This window comes from Helobdella robusta (genome assembly GCF_000326865.2).
Source record: "Helobdella robusta unplaced genomic scaffold HELROscaffold_9, whole genome shotgun sequence".
Lineage (NCBI taxonomy): Eukaryota > Metazoa > Annelida > Clitellata > Rhynchobdellida > Glossiphoniidae > Helobdella > Helobdella robusta.
Genome location: NW_008705512.1, coordinates 1,802,511 through 1,822,015, shown reverse-complemented (window position 1 = coordinate 1,822,015; position 19,505 = coordinate 1,802,511). Strand labels below are relative to the sequence as shown.

Below are 19,505 nucleotides of genomic sequence, written 5' to 3'. Positions count from 1 at the left end.
TTTTGTTTTGTATGAAGATGGTTGTTGCATGTTCTTCTTCATCTGATAGAAACCACTCATGCAACTGTTCGTGATGACGGCTTTCCTTGATGCTCATCGCTGTGTGCTTTCAGTTATTTTTTTTTTCATTTCGATGGAAATTTTAAAAAGTAGACCAAAAAGAATCTATTTTAAGTTAACGTATGCAACTTCCGATGAATCCAGGCTATAGTTTTGTTTATTAGTTCTCTGGTTTTTACTGCTATGGGCTTGAAAAATAAACTACAAACTCTTTTCCATCTGCTTCAAATTCATCTCGGGTCAATTTCAAATTCAATAATATATTAAATTGTTTTATTCACATTTTTGTCATAAAATTTTTATTGAATCGTTTTAAGGTTTTACCTTAGGGTGGCCTAGTGTTAATGAAATCAACCTCTCATTCTTGTCATTAATAATGATGATCTGAATTTCTTATTGCAATGATAGGTCGGGCCTGACTATGAGCTGGTTTTGTAGAATAATGAAACTGAGGAATGAATAGATGCGTATGGGTTGTGAGTCATGACGATACATTCAATGTAGTTCCTAAAGCTTTCAGAAATTTTCAGAAAAGTAGCGTCAATAAAAATAAAAATGAATAATAAGGAGTATATAAGTTTGCAGCTATTTTTTAATGATTTTTTTGGGTGAACATGAATAGGAGGTATTAGTAAAAATAATAATTTATATTTTCATAATTTTACATTTAAAAATTTTACATTAAAAAATTTGATATTTAAAAATTTAGTTTATCCACGAGTTATTCTTGACACATTACTTTATATTAAGGCATAACGAATAACACTTTTAAGAAGATAAAACGAAAAACAACAAAAGAGTATTTATGTAAATCATGAAGTTCTATCAATGACCATTCCAATCAAATGAGATTTTAAAAGTTCTAAAAGCATCTTTTTGTACTGGACACCTGAAAAACATTCTCAAAACGTATTCACGAGTAAGTAGGAATATGTTTGAATTATTTAATATGTGAAATAAATTGAATGTTTGTATTTGTTGTTAAGTGAGGTAGCTTTACTTAAAATCTTTTTAAGAGAGAATTTTGAAAGGAAAATTGTTTCTTATGATTTGTTCGCACCAACCAAATTGATTGTTTTTAAAACATTTAATAAAATACACTTGACAATTGTAATCCCCTCCAAAAAATACAAAACTTTAAAAAAAACATCGCCACTTTCTAATTTTTATTTTTCATAAAATTTATTTCTGTATAATTTTTCCACTTTATTATCATCACTAACTTCTTCGTGATTCTCATGTCAATTTTTGTAATCTTCTCTGTGATGATTTTTTGTACGGAAATTGATTTCTTGTATAAAATTTTTTTTTAATAATTTATCCATGCTTCTTTCAAAAATATATTTTCTGGCCATCAGCATTTCTAATCAACATATAACCGTCTAATGTCCGGTTTTCACATGGTTGGTCATCAGGATTTCTCACACATGATGGTTATAGTCATTATGATTCCTCACACAGAGATACACTGTGAAGGAATATTTGAAGAGGAAATATGCTGGCCACCTACTCCTGCCAACTCCATGTACAACTTCACCATCTACTTCGAAACCATCAAATCAGGTTGGTCACTTTTTTCATTCCGAACTCGTTTCCTGTTCATTTTTTAGCTTTTTTTGTTTCACAGTGAAGAGTGTAATTAAAAATTAGTGGTTGCCGTGAAACTTTTATAAGAACTTTGAAGTTATAATCATTACAAACAGGCATCATTCAGAAGTATTAATCACTCCATGTGACTTGGCGCTTTATAATTAAAAATTGTAGAATACAAAAAATAAATAACGAAATAAAATTCCAAGTAAATTTCGCAGCAACGAACAACCCATCACTAAATTAACTTTATTCCATAATAACCGCATCATCTTAAAAGATGAAGCAAAGAAATCTAAAATATTTCTTCATTTTATTTGCTATCATCAATTAGTTGTATATATTTTCTACTTTATACCATCATTCAACGTTCTAAATCCTCAACTTGAAATTCCAACATAACCGCGGAGAAAGTAATTTATTTAACTGCATAAAAATTGCTTTTGGGCATTTTTTTCATCGTAAACTTCACTGAAAGCAGATAGCAGACATCATACATTCCAGATATCATAAATTTCTAATATGCATATTGGTTATAAAATAATTCATGAGAGCTAGAGACGGGTACAAAATGATAACGCTAATCTTTCCTGGTCGACGATTTAGATCCATAACTACAATTCAATTCCTAAGTATATAAATTCATAAAATTTAATCCTTACTGCAGAGGTGATGATGATCCGTCACTGCAACCTGAATGGTACGTGGGGAGCGGAAGAAATCATCTACAAAGCCATCACTAACATGTCTCAGAGCAACGATGAGACTGACTCGCCTATAGACACTCAAGGAGAGACCGTCGTGGCCAGGAATTGTGTTAGTTTGTATACTTGTGCTTCCGTAAGTTTAAAGCTATTTTTGGGTGTTTTTGATGCTTTTTTTTGATGTTTTTGAGTTGGTGAATTTTTTTAATTCATAATAAACTTTGTTTGCTTTTGATTGTTTGAATTCATGTCGTTGCCTTTGTTTGCCAGTTGTTACATTTTTTGTTGGTTTGGTTTTTTGTATGCTCTAAGTAAGTATGCCAGTATAATGTGATTAGTTTCACAAACCATCTACATGAAGCTACGCAACAAACGTCTGGACAGATTCAAATATTGTAAATTCAGTTTTAGCATTCAACCATAAATTTTAAGGAACCCTGTTTGACAGAAGTTATTTTTTTGTTTAACGTTTCTTCATTGTTATCTGCTTTCCTTGTGTTGTGATTTCAGTTGCTATTGTTTTTTGTTTGTCGTTGTTTGTTGATAATTGTTTTTTTCCAGTTAGATGCCGATTGATAAAATAAGCAGATTGTGTAGATGTTAAAGTAGATAATTGCAGTCTGCAAATCTACATTGTGCTTTTTATGAAAAAACATTCTAACTGCACGTATGAAATTCAAGAAAAAAACTCAATTTACCGATTACTTCAGACTAATAAAACAAGTTATAGGAATTGTGTAGTTGTTAGCTCTAAATCGTAATTTAGAATTATGATGATGAGGTAGAAGACTGTAATATTTTCTACATGCTTTTGACTTGAATTCTAATAAATAAGTTCAATATATTTCAGCACTTAAAGTTATTTTGTGGCAGTTGATAGGCACACAATTTGCAACAAATTAGTTTTGTAAGACTGGCTTTGATAGATATAACGTGGCTTATCAATAAAAGTGAGCTTAAATTCCAAACATGGATTCGTAGACCTCAATCATTTGTTACAACGTGTTAAAAAATTTCAACATAATTAATTAATTATTTTTTAATTTGATTTTCATCAGAATAACAAAAATTAATTATTACAGAAATGCTGATATTTTTTGGCAGATGAATAATAATTTATTTCCAGAAGATTTTCACTCAGTAATAAGACTGCCTTCTTAGTAATAGCCATGTTCATTCAGTCTTTCATCGTTCTCTGTAATGTCAATATTTTAAGTTCTACGCTGTTTTTCAAAACAAAATCAGCGAGAGTTTAATTATTTCAAAAATATTTAAAAATAAACTACTATGTTTTTGAAATTATAGAAAATACATTTCCTTTTATGAGCAGAAATGTGTGACGAACGAGTTTTTTGGCGGAAGTTGGATGTAAAAATGTTGCCCTCCTTATGAACTATATTTTCAGAAGTTTTTATTTGCAGCATTTGCAATTTTATCAAGCGATTAAAAATTGTTGAAACCAAAATACTTTGTAGGATAAGAGAAGGATAAAGTAAATAATTCAGCACCTCCGTATAAATATTCGATGAGACATTTCTGTACTATGTTTCTATAGATATTTTAAAATTATACTTAACTTCAATTTGAAATTTAAATTTTGGAAATCGTGCAACTGATTAAAAAAATACAGATAATTATTATACAGACTTACAAATTTAAAGGAAAAGATCGATCGATTACGGCCATTTCATTTTTCCTGAGAGCTTACAAACAAAACTCAACACAATCATTTGTTCTTGCTGCCCCCTTTCACATAATGTATCTCACTGCATCAATTCAAGCCTTCAAAGTGCAGTGGAGTTCTCTTGTTGGCCCGCAACCCAGCTGAACTAAAAAGCTGACGTCTGACACGGATCAGCATAAAAAGAACAAATTACAATTCAAAGACACATATAACAAGTTGGAAATGGTTTACAAAATTTAAAAAGTTGTTGAAAATTAAAATATAAACAGTTTTTTAAAATACAAGTAGGTTTCACGGCAAAAAATTAAAAAGTTGCTTCAAAAAAAAAAAAAACTTTGATGGTTCTTTAAGCTCGGGCATTATTTTAACTTGTCGTCCAAGCCCTATGTTGGCAGTTCCCAAGTCATAAAATTAAATTTTTTTTTATAAACCATCATATATTCACTTTTAACTGTATTCAATTCAGTGATGAAAACAATATAAAATTTACATAAAATATGATGCATGTGGGTGTTGTAAACAAATTAATTTTTGTACAAAACGTGAGGGTTGACACACGCACGCACGCACAAACACCACACACACACACGAACGCACAAATACACACATACGTACATAATTTAATGTACAGTTTATATAACTCAGGATCAGTTGGCAGAAGTTTTTAAAACTTCACACGTATGCACTGAAATAAATTAGCATGAAGATAGGACTGAGTTCGCATGATAAATTCAACTAACACTCAACTGAACGAGCAGAAACATTGGACAGACCTGAACACAAGATACATGCAAACACACACACAGACAGACACACACAGACAGACACACACACTACATATTTACACAGTACATTAACTTGCATCAGATAGAACATACAACATCCTTCAAAGACGTAAGTACACCTTTATGGCCTTTATACGTTAAGCAGCAATTTAAATGGATAAAAATTTCCACATAACCCAGTGTTGATCAGGGGAGAGTTTTTTGGCGTAGGAAATTTTATAAACAGAAGTTCTCTCATGACACTTCAATCAGTGCGTGGAGCGCTCCGAGAGTACACTCAACGATTACCATCAATTTTATGGTTTTGTTTTTCTTAATTAATTCTAAGTTTGTTATTAAATTTTTGTGATGTGTGAATTAAATATGTGATGTTTTCTATTTGATCTGTTTGTTGAATTATAGAAGCATGTTTGAAGTGATAAAATCTAAACAAAAAGTAACGTGATGCAAAATAACTTTCCTCTGTGTACCTACCTTTAAAAATTTGGTCATAAATGAAAACACAAAAACATATTTACACACTTACACACATTCACACACACACACACACACAATCAAACACACAATATAATTTGCATCTAATAACACAGAAATACAGCCGTAAGAACGTTGACTTATTAAGCAAACATGGACATGTCATCGTGCAGCAGATGATTTCTGAGCGGGGATGCCACCTCCAATATACCTTCTGCCCATCAGCAAACTAATAACATCCACCTTACCACAAAATTTGTACAACTCTAATAAATTTGCATACCAGGGATACACACACACACACATACGCACACACACATACACACACACATACATACATACATCTTAACATTTTTGTAAGGGCTGCGAAGAAAAGCACACATACATACAAGCACACCAGCATACATACACACATACATGCACGTACATACAAAACTACGTGCACGTGTATACGCAACACACACACAACATGAATTAGCTTACTAAACCCAACAAAGTGGTTCTGGTTATGCAAGGCGTATAAGTGGGGAAGCAAACGTTGCTGGTTTTGCAGCGCAGATAATTCGTTAGATGTAAATAAATTCAACAACTTGAAATTTTTTTGTAACAGTTGCATTAAGTTTTTAGAAAAATTGAAGCCATCAACCAAATCATTCTTGGATGAAAATAAAAAATTTACGTTTAAACAAAAAAGATAAAAGATTTCAGAAAATAAAAATAACAATATTCATGAACCTGAGCATGCGGTGGTGCAAGTAAATAACAATAAACTGGCGACAATCAATACTGTCAATATCTGCTGAATGAATGAATGAATGAATGAATGAATGAATGAATGAATGAATGAATGAATGAATGAATGAATGAATGAATGAATGAATGAATGAATGAATGAATGAATGAATGAATGAATGAATGAATGAATGAATGAATGAATGAATGAATGATTTCAGAGCAGCAAGCCGGCGAATGATTGGCTGGCTGATGTCATCAGATAGGGTTAGGGTTAGGGTTAAATACATTAAAATCGATGTGGTGTTTGTAAGGGCGTTACATTTGTGCGTTGTGATGTAGGTATGCTAGGGTTCGTGAATGACTGAGGAAATAAAGTCATTATCTTCAACTTGAATGGATAAATAGCTTTCACCAATGAAAGCTTTAAATAGCTTTCATTGGTGACTTCATAAAAACTGATGACATCGTAAGAGTCACTACCAGGCAAAAAGTTGAAGCTGCTATGATTTCTTGCCTTTTTTGTTGTTATCAAGTAGGCCGCGGTTAACAGTTTGGTCATGAGTACGTTTCGTTAAATTAAAATTTTGACAACGTTTCAGCGAATAAATACCATTCGCACCACTGAGTTTCATAAATTGATTGGTGAGACAGAATCTTAGGAAACCAACCACGATCATTATTTCGTCAGAAGTGTGGTCGGGTGCTGGGAAGGTGTAACAAGCTTCCAAAAACCGAAATGAATTGCCTGTAATATATTCAATTCAATTCAATATATTTATTTGATTCAAACATAACAGATAAAAAAGCTCAATTAATACAGATTAACACAGCAAACAACATACACGCATATATTAATACATTAATTTTACTACATAACCGCAACATCACAGTAAAGTTTCAGCACCTTGTACCTACATGTTACATATAAAGTTCGCATCTATTACAAAGCCAAGAAAAATACACAAACATCTTCACAGACGCCACCACCAACTTGTCCTGCACTTGACTTGATCCTTTTTAATTGAAACGAAAACATCCCAACAACTACTACTACAACAACAACAACAATTAATAGCAACAAGAAATAAAACAAATTAATATAAAATATATAGAAAGCAAAAGATTTCCAAATAAGCAGGAAACTTCCGCAATGAAAAAATAATAAACTTTCCAAAATGACACTTGTAGAATACTTATCAAATAATTATAAATATATATATATATAAATATATAATATATTTAAATATTATATAATAATTATATTTTATGTAAAATTTTGCCCCCCTCCCAAGGGGAGAGAAGTGGCCTACGTGATGGCTGAGGTGTACTTTTACGGGAGTGCCATATCCTGTCTCATGCTCCTGGTCACTCTCTTCATATTCTCTTATTTCAGGTTCGTCATGTGTTTATGTGTTGTTCTATGTATGTCTTTTATCTTACTGCGTTTGTGTGTGTGTTAATGTGTGAGAGTCTTTGCGTGTGAGAGTCTTTGCATGTCTGTGTGTGTGAGTGTGTGTGTGTGTATGTATGTGTGAGTGGGTTTCATTTTTGGGTGCGATAGAGTGCGTGTTCATCTGGATGGTGTAGGGTAACATGGGGTAAGACGCCCCCTCTAAGGAAAAAGTTCGATTAAATCAAATTTATGCTATAAAACTGTGAGATTTTTAAACTTCCAGAAAGATCACTCATAGTATTTTATATAAATACATAATTTTAACAAATAAAAAGGACCCAATAAAAAATTTTTGCCATTAAAACTTTTTTGATAAAGGGGCTTCTTACCCCAGCATTGGGGCAAAACGCCTACTGGGAGGCGTTTTATCCCATGTCAATGTCATAGATAGTGTTTAAAAATACATTGGTAAATTTGAATATTCAATCAAATTTATTAAACAAAACTATAAAAACAATGTTAACAAATATTGAAAAAAACTGTTAATGTATTTAAATTGATTATTCAATTATTCAAACGTTTATTAAAACAGAACTGATGCTTAATCTGAATCAGAATTTTCACAATCAATGCATATAAATTGTTCATTATAGTTCTCATCAAGTCCTTGGCATTCATTGTGGTACCACAAAGCATGTTAGAAACTCACAATATTTCAACTGACAAGTATTACATGGTTCACAATCAATTTTTTTCTTTTCCTCTTTACCGCTACCTTTTATCAGTTGTCGTTTTGACATAGTCTTTGAATTTTCCCTTTTTTCGAGTAAATTTTTGTAAGGACTAGATGTCAAAAAGGCAGCTTTTTCTGATTTTCGTTTTCTAATTCTCACGTTGTCAATTTTAATTGGACCCATGACCTTCAACAGTGTCGTTTTAGGATCTTTCTTTGCATGATCAACTTCCTGTGCAGGTTTCACAGATTAAGGTGTTTGTTAAGCTAAAGTGACTGTATTCGGTAAGGGTTCATCTGTTGGCTTTGATGCAAAAAAATCTTCTTCAGAAAAAATTTGTTTATTTAGAGGCCACAAACCAGTGCATTCAAAACCATGCACAGCTTTTTCTGGGGTGGCTGCTTTCAAAAATGCTTTTGAAAATAGTCCAGCTATTTCATAAAAGGTTATCCGTCTTCCTTTGTTACTAAGCATCCACCCATCTGCAGTTGCATTGTATGCAGCTTTCAATCCTTTAAAAAAGGAAACATCAAGAGTCACGACAAAATGTCACTGCCTGCCTCAAGTGTTTTATGAGAGTGATGTCCATCAAGAAAAATAAGATGCTTGTCTTTTTTTGATGGCTTTACAATAAATGTAAAATGATTCAACCATCTCATAAAACATTCACTGTCTGTCCAACCGCTTGGGGTACAAACTCCAATAGCACCTGGTGGTGCCTCATTCATCAAAGAGTCAACCATACGCTTCAAACCAACAAACAACTGTTAAATTTCATTTTTCAATTTTAAGGATTAAAACAATATCAAATAGTTCTAGTATAAAATTATTCTTTAATTACATTATTTAAAAGGGGGCGTTTTACCCATTTTATAGGGGGGCGTTTTACCCCAAAATGTATTGTAAAATTTTAACCGATAATGAGTTACGATGGATTAAAATTTAGATTTAAAAAAAATCGTGTTAAATAGTGTAAATAATACAAAATTTTATCACTTATTTCAACTTTTTGAGAATAACTTCAGTTTTTGAGAAAAAGCTTTAATGATTATGTTTATATTTGTAATAGATAGCCCTAAAATCTTAAACTTTCATTAATTATCAACCAAAACAACGCGCGGCTTCCACAACACAGACCATTTAATTACATAGATAATTTAATATTATGGCAATTAAAAAAAATTGCAGCGCAATAACTTCGCTCAACATGTACGGGAGGCCTCTTACCCCTAGTAGGTGTTTTACCCCACGTTACCCTACGTTTTATGTAATCGAAGGTGTCTGTATGTGTGGGTGTCTTTCTCTATATGATGGTGTGCGTCTTGTATGGTTGGGTGAGAGATAATGTGTAGTATGTATGTGTGTGTTTGTGTTTGTGTGTGTGTGTGCGCGCGCGGGTGTGTGTATGTATGTGTGTGTCTAAGTTATGAGTTTAAACGTGAGTGCCAATGTTCTATAATGGGAGTGTTTACATCAAGTGTGTGTTTGTCAGAGGGACAATGAATGCGTATGTGCGTGAGGGCACAGCGTATGTGTAAAGCGTGAATGTTCGTGTTTGCTGGTTTTTAGGCTGGTTTGCCCGACCGTTGATTTGTAGCAGGTGAATGTTTTTTTGATAACGATGATAATGTTGTTTTTGATGATACCCGAGTATTATTTCGCTGTGGCTGTTGTTGTTGTTGATGTGGTAGTTTTTGTTGTTGTGGTTGTCGTTGTGATTGCTGCTGCTGATGCTGTGGATGTTGTTGATGTTGTTCTCTTGATTTTTCTTTCTTGAGAGGCTAATTATTTTTTTGTTTTTCGCGGTTGATTTGTCGGTGAAGTGTGTGGTCAATGATGTTAGTCTGCTTTCTGTTTTGTTTCATCTACTTGCTATATTTGTTTATACATTTTCGCTATAAAGATTATTTGCTGATGTTGTTGTTGTGTTGTTGATTCTGCTGTCACTACGCTACCTACCATCAACGCGTGTTACATTTCGTTAATAACAGACATGTTGGCAGATGTGAGATGTTTTTATGTTGAAAGTTACATGTTGTTGTTAACGTGTCGTTGTTAACGAATGTAGTGTTAATTTTCATCTGATGAAATAAACAACGAAGCAAACGTAAAAATGTAACTGCTGAAGACACAAGAAATTTATTTCATTTGCCTTATCAACAGTAAAACAAATATCAACTTTCATTTCTTATCAATCCTTAATGCTTTGTGCATAAAAACTTGAAAATGTTATTGAAAGCAAATTAGCTAAAAAGTTTAATACAAATATTGAGCAGAAATAAATATAGAAAAAACTTATGGTCAAAATTTTAAGTTTAATACAGTTGGGTTTTGTGTGTGATAGAGTTTTTAGGTCGGAAAAAGTTGAGACAAAGTTCGATTGTAAAGATGACATTTCGAAATTGTAATAGATAAATCATTTAAAAATAAAAAAAAGATAAATTAAACTACCATTGTTAATCGGAAGCTATTTAAATAGTCAAATTTAGCATTTTAATTATTTGGATTATAAATCAATTAAAGTTTTAAGATGTTATTTCAGTGGGCCAAACAACCAATTAACCAACCAATCAACTAACTAACCAACCAAACAACCAACCAACTGACTAACCAATCAACCAAAAACCCAATTAATCAACTGGTTAACCAGACAACTAAACAATCAACCGACCAAATAACTGACCAATCAACCAAACAACCAACCAATCAGATCATTGAAGTGTCCTCGCATTTGCATCCACAAGAATCTTGTCATCTCCTTCCTACTTCGCTACGTGACCATCATAGTCTATTCCTCATCATTCCTCTTCAGTCCGTTCATCTGGATCAGAAAAACCGTTACTCTTTTTTTTTATCTTAATTCAACTATTATTTTAAATTTCTTCATATTTTGAGTTTAATTTAACTTTTTATAAATAAATCATATTTTCAGTTCTAAAAATAATAAAATTACAATTTTCTGTTTTAAATTAAATAAAATCACATTTATTTTGTTTAAAATTTGATTATTTGATTGAGAAACAAAAACATCTGCACCAAAAAAGATTGAAGTTATTCAGCATAAACAAACTTATAACTCTAAGATTAAAATTTTTCCGCCGTTATTGGCTTTCCATTTTTTGATTTCCCAAACAATTATCTATGCAACGCATTTAGAACTAGAACGTATTCAATTACACACAAAGTAACATTAAACAAACTAACTAACTAACCAACTAATTAACTTACTAACTAACTGACAAGTAAGCAAATTAATAAACAATTAAACAAACAAATTTACATACAAACAAACAAAAAAAAACGTACAATCAATTAAATAATAAAATACACAACCAAATAAACAAATACAATAATGAAATAAATATACAAACAAACAAACAACTAAAAACACTAATAAACAAACATTCCCGTAAACAGACAAACAAATAAATAAACAATACACGCGTCTACACAAAAATACATTTATTAAATTACTGATGAGATATCATTGATTTGGCTTCGTTCTGCTTTTTGTTCAATAGGAAGATGGAAAAAGGCACAGATCTCATCAAATAATATTTTCGACTTTTCAAAGGCTTTGTTATTTAATAAATAATAATGGTTTTGGTCTTTGTGTGATTGCGGAGAGATGTTTTTGTATTGTTTGTAAACAAAATTTTGTATAGTTTGTAAAATACTTTTGTTTTGTTTGTAAAATATTTTTGTACTGTTTGTATATTGTATTGTTTGTGTATTGCTTGTATTTTTATCGTTGTATGTTGTTTGTGTGCTCTTTGTATGTTATTTGCATGTTTTTTTTTGCAGAGGCGGATTTAAAAATCTGCCGAGCCTAGGCTATCGATAAAATGCGCCGCCCTCTTTTCCGTAGGCATCGCTCTAGGCCTCAGGCCTCGTGCCCCCTTCACGTAAACATTCATGCTTCAAGAAATACTTGAAGCAGTGAAACTTTGTAGTCTAATTTTTTGTCTTTATACTCACGTCAAATACTTTTCAGGTCAAACTAGTGATACCTTAACAAAGCCAAAAACGGTTTTGACTGGGGTCCCTAAGGTGGGGTTTTTGTGCCCGCTGCTTTTTCTTATTTATATTAACGACGTTTTACCTGTTTGTAACAATATCTTACTTTTTGAAGATGATTCAAAAATCTACAGAGTATTGAAGAGTGAAGAGGACAAAACAGTCTTATGCGCGATACTGGCAAATTAATAGCTTGGTTTATTGGAAATTCAAATTATACATAGATAAATGCTAGTTGTTAAAAATTTGCTCCAACAAACCGTGTTCACCCTACACCATTTTAGATTGCAACTTATTTCTTCATCTTCCGGTGATTAAAGAAGTTTCAGATCTTGTAGTCATTGTAGATGATAAATTAAAGTTTAATAGTCACATTTCGAAGGTAGTTCACAAAGCGAACTCTATGCTAGGTGTCATTGTCAGGAATTTCAAATACCTTATGGACGACGTTTTTGTAATTTTATACAAGTCATTGTTGAGGTCGCACATGGAGTATGGTGTCCAAGTAGGAAAACCTTACAGAGTCGGTTTAATGGAGGAGCTGGAAAAAGTTCAGCGAAGGGCAACGCATGGGAGAACATCGTGCAGAGGTCTTCTACACAAGGACCGGTTGAGGAAATTGGAATTGCCATCTGTGTTCTACAGACGTATAAGAGCCGACCTTTTGTTGTCATATAGGTTAATACAGCTCCTCGTCGATGTCGTACAAGGAGATATAACTTCAACGTATAACAAAAATTTTTTTTCTTCAAACTAAATATTTCTACAATATGTCTGGCATTTTAATTTAAATTATATACAGTATTGTACAAATTCCACCGGATTGTTATCATTAATTAATTTAAAGTTTGTCTTCTCAATTTTCCTTACTAGAATTTTCTGAAAATTTTTCAATTCTGCCGCCCTGGGCTATAGCCCATATAGCTCATACATAAATCCTGGCCTGGTTGTTTGTATGACATTTGTATGTTGCTTGTACGTTGTCTGTTTCATATATTGTTTGATGGTTTTCTATTTTTGTTTTGTTTGTAATTAAATTCATCTGTCAATGCAGGTACGTTTTCTAAATTTTTTTATTTTTTTTTATAGTTTGTTTGTAAGTTGTTTTTTATGTTTGTTTTTATGTTCTTTTTGCATAGCTTGTTTATGTGTGTTTTTATTTGTACTTATCGTTTGTGCGTAGTTTGCATGCAGCTTTTCTGCTCTTTTTAGTCAGTTAATGCGTTTGTATTTAAATAAATGTACAAATTTGTCTACTGTTTTTTTGTTTTACTGCATTGTTATATTTATATAGTTATTTGTGTTTTTTTAACACTTTATATTTTTATAGTATTTGTGTCTAATTTGTCGTTTAAATGATATTGATGTGCTGCTTGCTAATTGGTTGCATATCTTATAAATTTTTGTTAAATAGTTGATGTTGTGGTTGTGAGTTTGAACTGTTTATTACTAACCGAATGCAATTGCAACAACACTTCATGGGCATGTTTGTTTAACCTATTTTTATGGTTGAATCAGATTTTTTTTTAATTTTACTTTTTTGTCAGCAGTGGCTCTTCAACGGAGAAGTTAATTAATTATTGAAATATGCAATGAGAAATAAATTGATGGAAAAGCAAAAAACATTTAAATATCGATTAAAAGCAATCCTTTAGTCTGTGTTTAAGCCAGGTGGTGCTCCGTTTTCAACGTCAATTCTTCACTAAGAAACTGCGAAACATAATGTTGAACACAAATTAATTGTCATATGTATATATAATCCAAACAGATTATAACTAATTGTTAATAAATAAGAATGAATAATATTTCAAACGTGAACAAGTGAGTTGCAGATTAAAGTTGATCATCACACTTTACAACGTTAATGTCTCAGGAACGCTGGTAGGTACATGATAGAGATCAGTTATAAAACTTAGTTATGTTTTTGACAATTGTATGATGTTATATGTAATCATATTTCAAACATTAGAAAGACTCGTACGTTGGTATTAATAATAAACAAGCCTTTATGCATTGTAAATAATTCATGTTTAAAAAAACTATTGTTATTGCAATTAAAAACATCCAATGAATTAGTATACAAAATCAACATCTGCAGCAGTTGACAAGAAACATTTTAGTTAACAAAAACACAAAATATGCAAACAGAAGAAATGTAGGCACAAAAAACACTGCAAGACAAATGACTTTACTGAGATGATGATGCTATCGAGAGGTCACTCAATGATTAACTTCCCAAGGCGCTATTCATTTGTCGGCTATTTTTCAACAGCCTTTATTTATCTTTTAAATAGAGTGACACAGATGCGAAATAACTGAAAAATATCAATCAAGGATATATCCAATCAATCACTTAATTGATGCATCAATCAATTAATCAGTCAACCAACCAACCAATCAACCAAATAAAGGAATGGTTTTGCAAAACTCTGTCAACAATCATAGAGTACACCTCCATTGCAAACACGGCTTGGATGTTCGTCGAAGGTTGGTTGGCTGATTGGTTGGTTGATTGGTTGGTCGGTCGGTCGGCTGGTCATTGGATTGGTTCTACGGATAGTCGGTTGCTTGGTTGGTTAGTTTTCTAGCTAAAAGTATATAAAAAAAAATTTAATAGTACACCGTTAATTTAAATTAATTATGTATTCTTACGCGCCCCTATTATCAAAATTGGCATGCCGTAAGCTTGTATACATTATAGGTTCCTGAATTGAGAATTAACTTCATCATAATTTGAAGGAGTTAATTTTAACTTGCAGTATATTTTTTGGTTCGAGAGATGCTCAAAAACGAATTCGTTAAATAGTTTTTTTAATATTCGTCTAGCTTAGCAGAGAGTTAATTTTACATAGTTTGTTGAGTAGGCCATGAATATTTAAAACAAAATTCAATACAATGTTTCCACAGTTTATGGAAACTTCAGAAATTTGTCATTGTTTGGAACGTGTCATAATTAGCAATTTGCTCTTAAGGGGCTACATTGTTGAGTAATGTTAGCAACTGATAACGGTGATGTTGGTAATGATGGTGAAGATGACGACGACGATAACTATAATAGTGATGATGTTGGTAATAATACTCACAAAGATTATTAATAATGACGACGATGTATATGGCTTTATTTATGACGACGATGATGAAGATGACAATGGTTATAAAAGCGGCAACTAATGATAGCTGCACTGATGACGATGGTGAAATCTTAGAAATCATGTAAATTCGCGAACTTTCCAGCCTCTGCATCTCGCAAGCACAGCACACGGACAATTCAATTAGTCAGTAATATATCACCAATTTTGGTCAGCCTTACATTTAGGCGCGGTAGGTGGCATAATGGCCAAAGGTGCCTGGTCTTGCCTGCAATGACCTAGTTCGAAAGCAAAAAGATCATTGCCTGTCAGATGCGATGTGTATGATGCGTGTGTTTGCCATCTCTGTAGCAAATGTAGATAAGGAAAAATGACCTTGAACTTTTATATAAACCTATAATATGAAAATGAAAACTACAAAAAGCCACAAAGAAGTCTTTGAAATAATATTATTATTTTTTTCAAAAATTAATTTGAATGAAAATCATCAAAATGTTGAAGTGAAGCTATTGTCAATAATTTTGTTGAAAATAGCATTTAAAATTGAACTGACCAACTGGCCACAAAAGGTTTGTTCCTACACAACAGCGTGGCAGTGTCCGTCTTCAACACCGACGTCTCTTACAGGCCTTACCATCTCATCGGATGGGGTATCATAGTTTTAATAATTTATTATAGTTATAATAATTTATTATAGTTACAATAATATATTATAGTTATAACAATATATCATAGTTATAATAATATAATATTACTATAATAACATCATTAATATCTCAATTATAATGAAATATTATAGTTATAAAAACATCATAATAACATCACATGTTATAAAATTACTACTTTTCAGCAATAATTATTTTCAAAGACATCTCTCCATGACCTACCTGACCATAGAGTCAGCACCGCATACATCTCATTAAACAGGCACTCCGATTCCATTCGTTTTGGCCTGGTCACTCTGTATGCACTACTTGTCCATTCATAACTGCTGGAAGGAGTCCACAAGCTTCATGTACATCATCTTCATCCCCATCTTCGCATTCCTCTTTGTGAGTATTTTTCTTTTTTTTTCTTCTTTTTTTCTTAATTTTTTTATGTTTTCATCAAGTTTTTAAATAGTTTCTGGCATTTTTAAGTTGTGGGTATAACATTTTTTGCACTCTGCTTTCTCTTTTTTTCTTTTTTATTCTATTTACTTTGTGTTTTTCAGCGAGCGTGCTTACGCACAAATAAAAGATTTTTAGATTTTTCAAAAACGGAATACATTTGAATTAATTTTGTTTGTAATGATTAATTAGTAATGAAAATAGGCGTTTTTTATTTTACAGAGAAAAAAACACTGAACAATGTAATGGAAAAAAATTTACGATTTGATAATTTTTTCATAAAAATCAAACTGATCATAGAACGTCCTTTACAAAGGAAATCTCATTCATTTATATAAATTTTTAATTTATTTATGAAAAAAATATGGTAACATATAATATTTAAATATATATATATATTTATATTTATTAATATATATTTTAAGTATTATTTTGATAAGCGCACATAACGAAGATAATGGTTATGAAATGAAACAAAAACACGTCTGTGTGTTTTGTATGTGTAGGTAGATGGATCAATTGATCGCCCTGTTGTTTGCCTTCATCCGCTCCTCGCCACGTAACACGCATATTTTATCACTAGAACGGACCTTTAATCATAATTACTATCACCTTCACGTTTTCTCTACAACCACCACCGCCATCGTCGTCGTCGTCATCATTTCTGTATTTGTTTTCATCATTTTATCCACCATGTCTTCTGCAACACCATCATGGTTTTCAGTCAGGTTGTTGGAGTCTGAGGAAAAAAATCTGACTCCGACGGTATCCCACTGGGACACTTTGGTTTTCACGTGCTTATCATAGTCCCTATATCACTTCTTACAATTCCTACCTCATTTAAAAATATAGTTTTTTTATTCTTATGAAATTTTGCTCATCCTATTTTTAATTAGCAATGTAATCAGGCGAGTTGGTGTTGTTGTACGGTGTCTAAGTTGAATTGCACAACGATCTGAAATTGTACGTAGCAGTTGTAATAGTAGCAAATGTGCTGTTGTGCCTATTAAAATTTGACTTCACATGGAAAAAGTTGCAACTGAATGAACGTGAATGATCGAATGCCACTCGCCACTTTCATCATATCTCACAACTTTCATCATATTCTCATTGTCATCTTCGTCGTCTTCTTCAATTTTTTTATTTTCGCATCGCGACGTCATCCTCAGGTGAACGCCATCTTCCTCATCAACATCATCCGCATTGTTGTCATCAAACTGCGAGCCAATCAGAACAACGTGGAATTCCACAACTTCAAGTTCGTCCTTTCATTCTCCAAATTGTTTCATCTCATTGAATTTGTTTCTCTTCCAAAAATATTTCTGAGTGTTAAAAAGTATATCTCAAAAGAAAATTTTAATTTCTTACAATTTTTTGAAAACTAAAAACTAAACAAAAATTTAAAGTTCACGTAACCTCAAAACATCAACTGATCTTCTCAAATTTGTTTTAAAATGAAACTATTTCATAAATAATTATAATATTGAAAAAGTAACAGTGAAGTTCGTTAAAATTACCATTCAATATTTTATACAAAAACGTTATGTATGTGTATGTGCGTATGCGTGTGTGTGTGTGTTTGTGTGTGTGTGTGCGTATGTATGTGTGTGTTGTGTGTGTGTGGTGTGTGAGTGTATGAGTGTTTGCACAAACTTCATCATTCAACTTAATTAAACAGTCGAAATTATCAAGTCAATTACCTCAACAGTTAATTATTAGGCACTTAGTAGTCGCAAGCGTACGTAAAATTAACAAGCTAACTTAACTAAGAAGCATTTGATGCCAAAAATAATATTTCCACAGCTGACGGAAACGAATCGCCGAAATAAAAGCAAAAACATCAGAAAAATTGTATAATTAACAGGGGAAAATATTCCTAAACAAACATAACTTGAATGATGTGCGGTGCGTCAAAAAGTTCAATGAACCAACCATGGATAAACACAATTAAAAATAGAAAATACGAAAAATTATGCTAGAAGGGTGACTTAATTTTTTAATTTTAAGTTAATTTTTGATGAATGAAAAAAACCACAGTGTTTATTGACTGAGTATGATTGTAAATGTTAATGAAGATTAATTACATGTTCTAGAGTTATTTCTATTCCACAATCATCTCCGTAATAAACTTTCGTCGTTTAAAAATGACAATAAGCGATATTGTTTCAACAGTAGTATGAAGCAAATATGTAGGTTAGTGTGGTTAGAATCTGTTTTCTTATGGTTGAATGTATTATACAAGGTACCGCTATTGCAGGGCAGAGCGTTTCATAAAAAAATTTTCAATAAAGATTTCTTTCTAGAACGTAGCTGCACATTGCACTCACGTAGTAATACCTACCTACATTCAGGCAAGTAATTCATTCTGTATTTCCTTATTTGGTTCGTTTCCCTTATTCTGCAAAGGTTGCTAAGGAATGAAAAAAAATAATAATATTAATAATAATAATAATAATTATTATTATTATTAAAAAAATTATATAGCGCCTTTTAATATTACTCAAAGGCGCTGATGTACTCGATTATGTGCGTTGGTGTGTGTGTATGTGTATATCTGTGTGATGTGTGTATTTGTGTGCTTGTTTGTGATTTGTGCGTACGTGTGTGTGTGTGTGTGTGTGTGTTTGCATGTGTCTGTGTGTATACGCAGGGTGTGTGTGTGGGTGTATGTTGGTGTGTATGCGTTGTGTGTGTGTTTGTGTATGTATGTGTGTGTGTGTGTGTGTGTGTGTGTGTGTGTGTGTGGTGTGTGTGGTGTGTGTGTGTGAAATAGATGTGAAAACGACGACATCAGAGAGGTTGTGTATTGAACTTATTAAGAGCATAACGAGATATGTCGTGGTTTAATGAAAAGAATCCTCAACAATAATGATGCGAATAAATAAGATGTAGATTGGCCAGCGCATGCGTGCATGAATGAGCGAACGAATGAATGAATTAGTCAATAAATAAATGAATGAATGAGCAAACAAACAAACAAATAAATTAATAAATTACTTAACGAATGAATGTATCTATGAATAGATAGAAAAATAATAGATCTATGCACTTTCATGCATATAAAATTAAATTTTTTCGTAAGTATGAATGAAGATGTTTCTGTGGTTTTAAAAAAATATCAGATAAACACG

The 19,505-nt window shown here is 32.0% G+C and overlaps 1 protein-coding gene across 1 annotated transcript; it reads left to right on the top strand.

Annotated features, from left to right (window-relative positions):
* Positions 1-1,490: 1,490 nt before the first annotated feature.
* HELRODRAFT_166099 (hypothetical protein) lies at positions 1,491-4,182 on the top strand (the record flags this gene model as incomplete). Its single annotated transcript, XM_009033123.1, has 3 exons — positions 1,491-1,623; positions 2,318-2,490; positions 3,985-4,182. 3 exons carry the CDS (start codon positions 1,491-1,493, stop codon positions 4,180-4,182), a joined length of 504 nt encoding a protein of 167 aa, XP_009031371.1.
* Between the last annotated feature and the right edge of the window lie 15,323 nt (positions 4,183-19,505).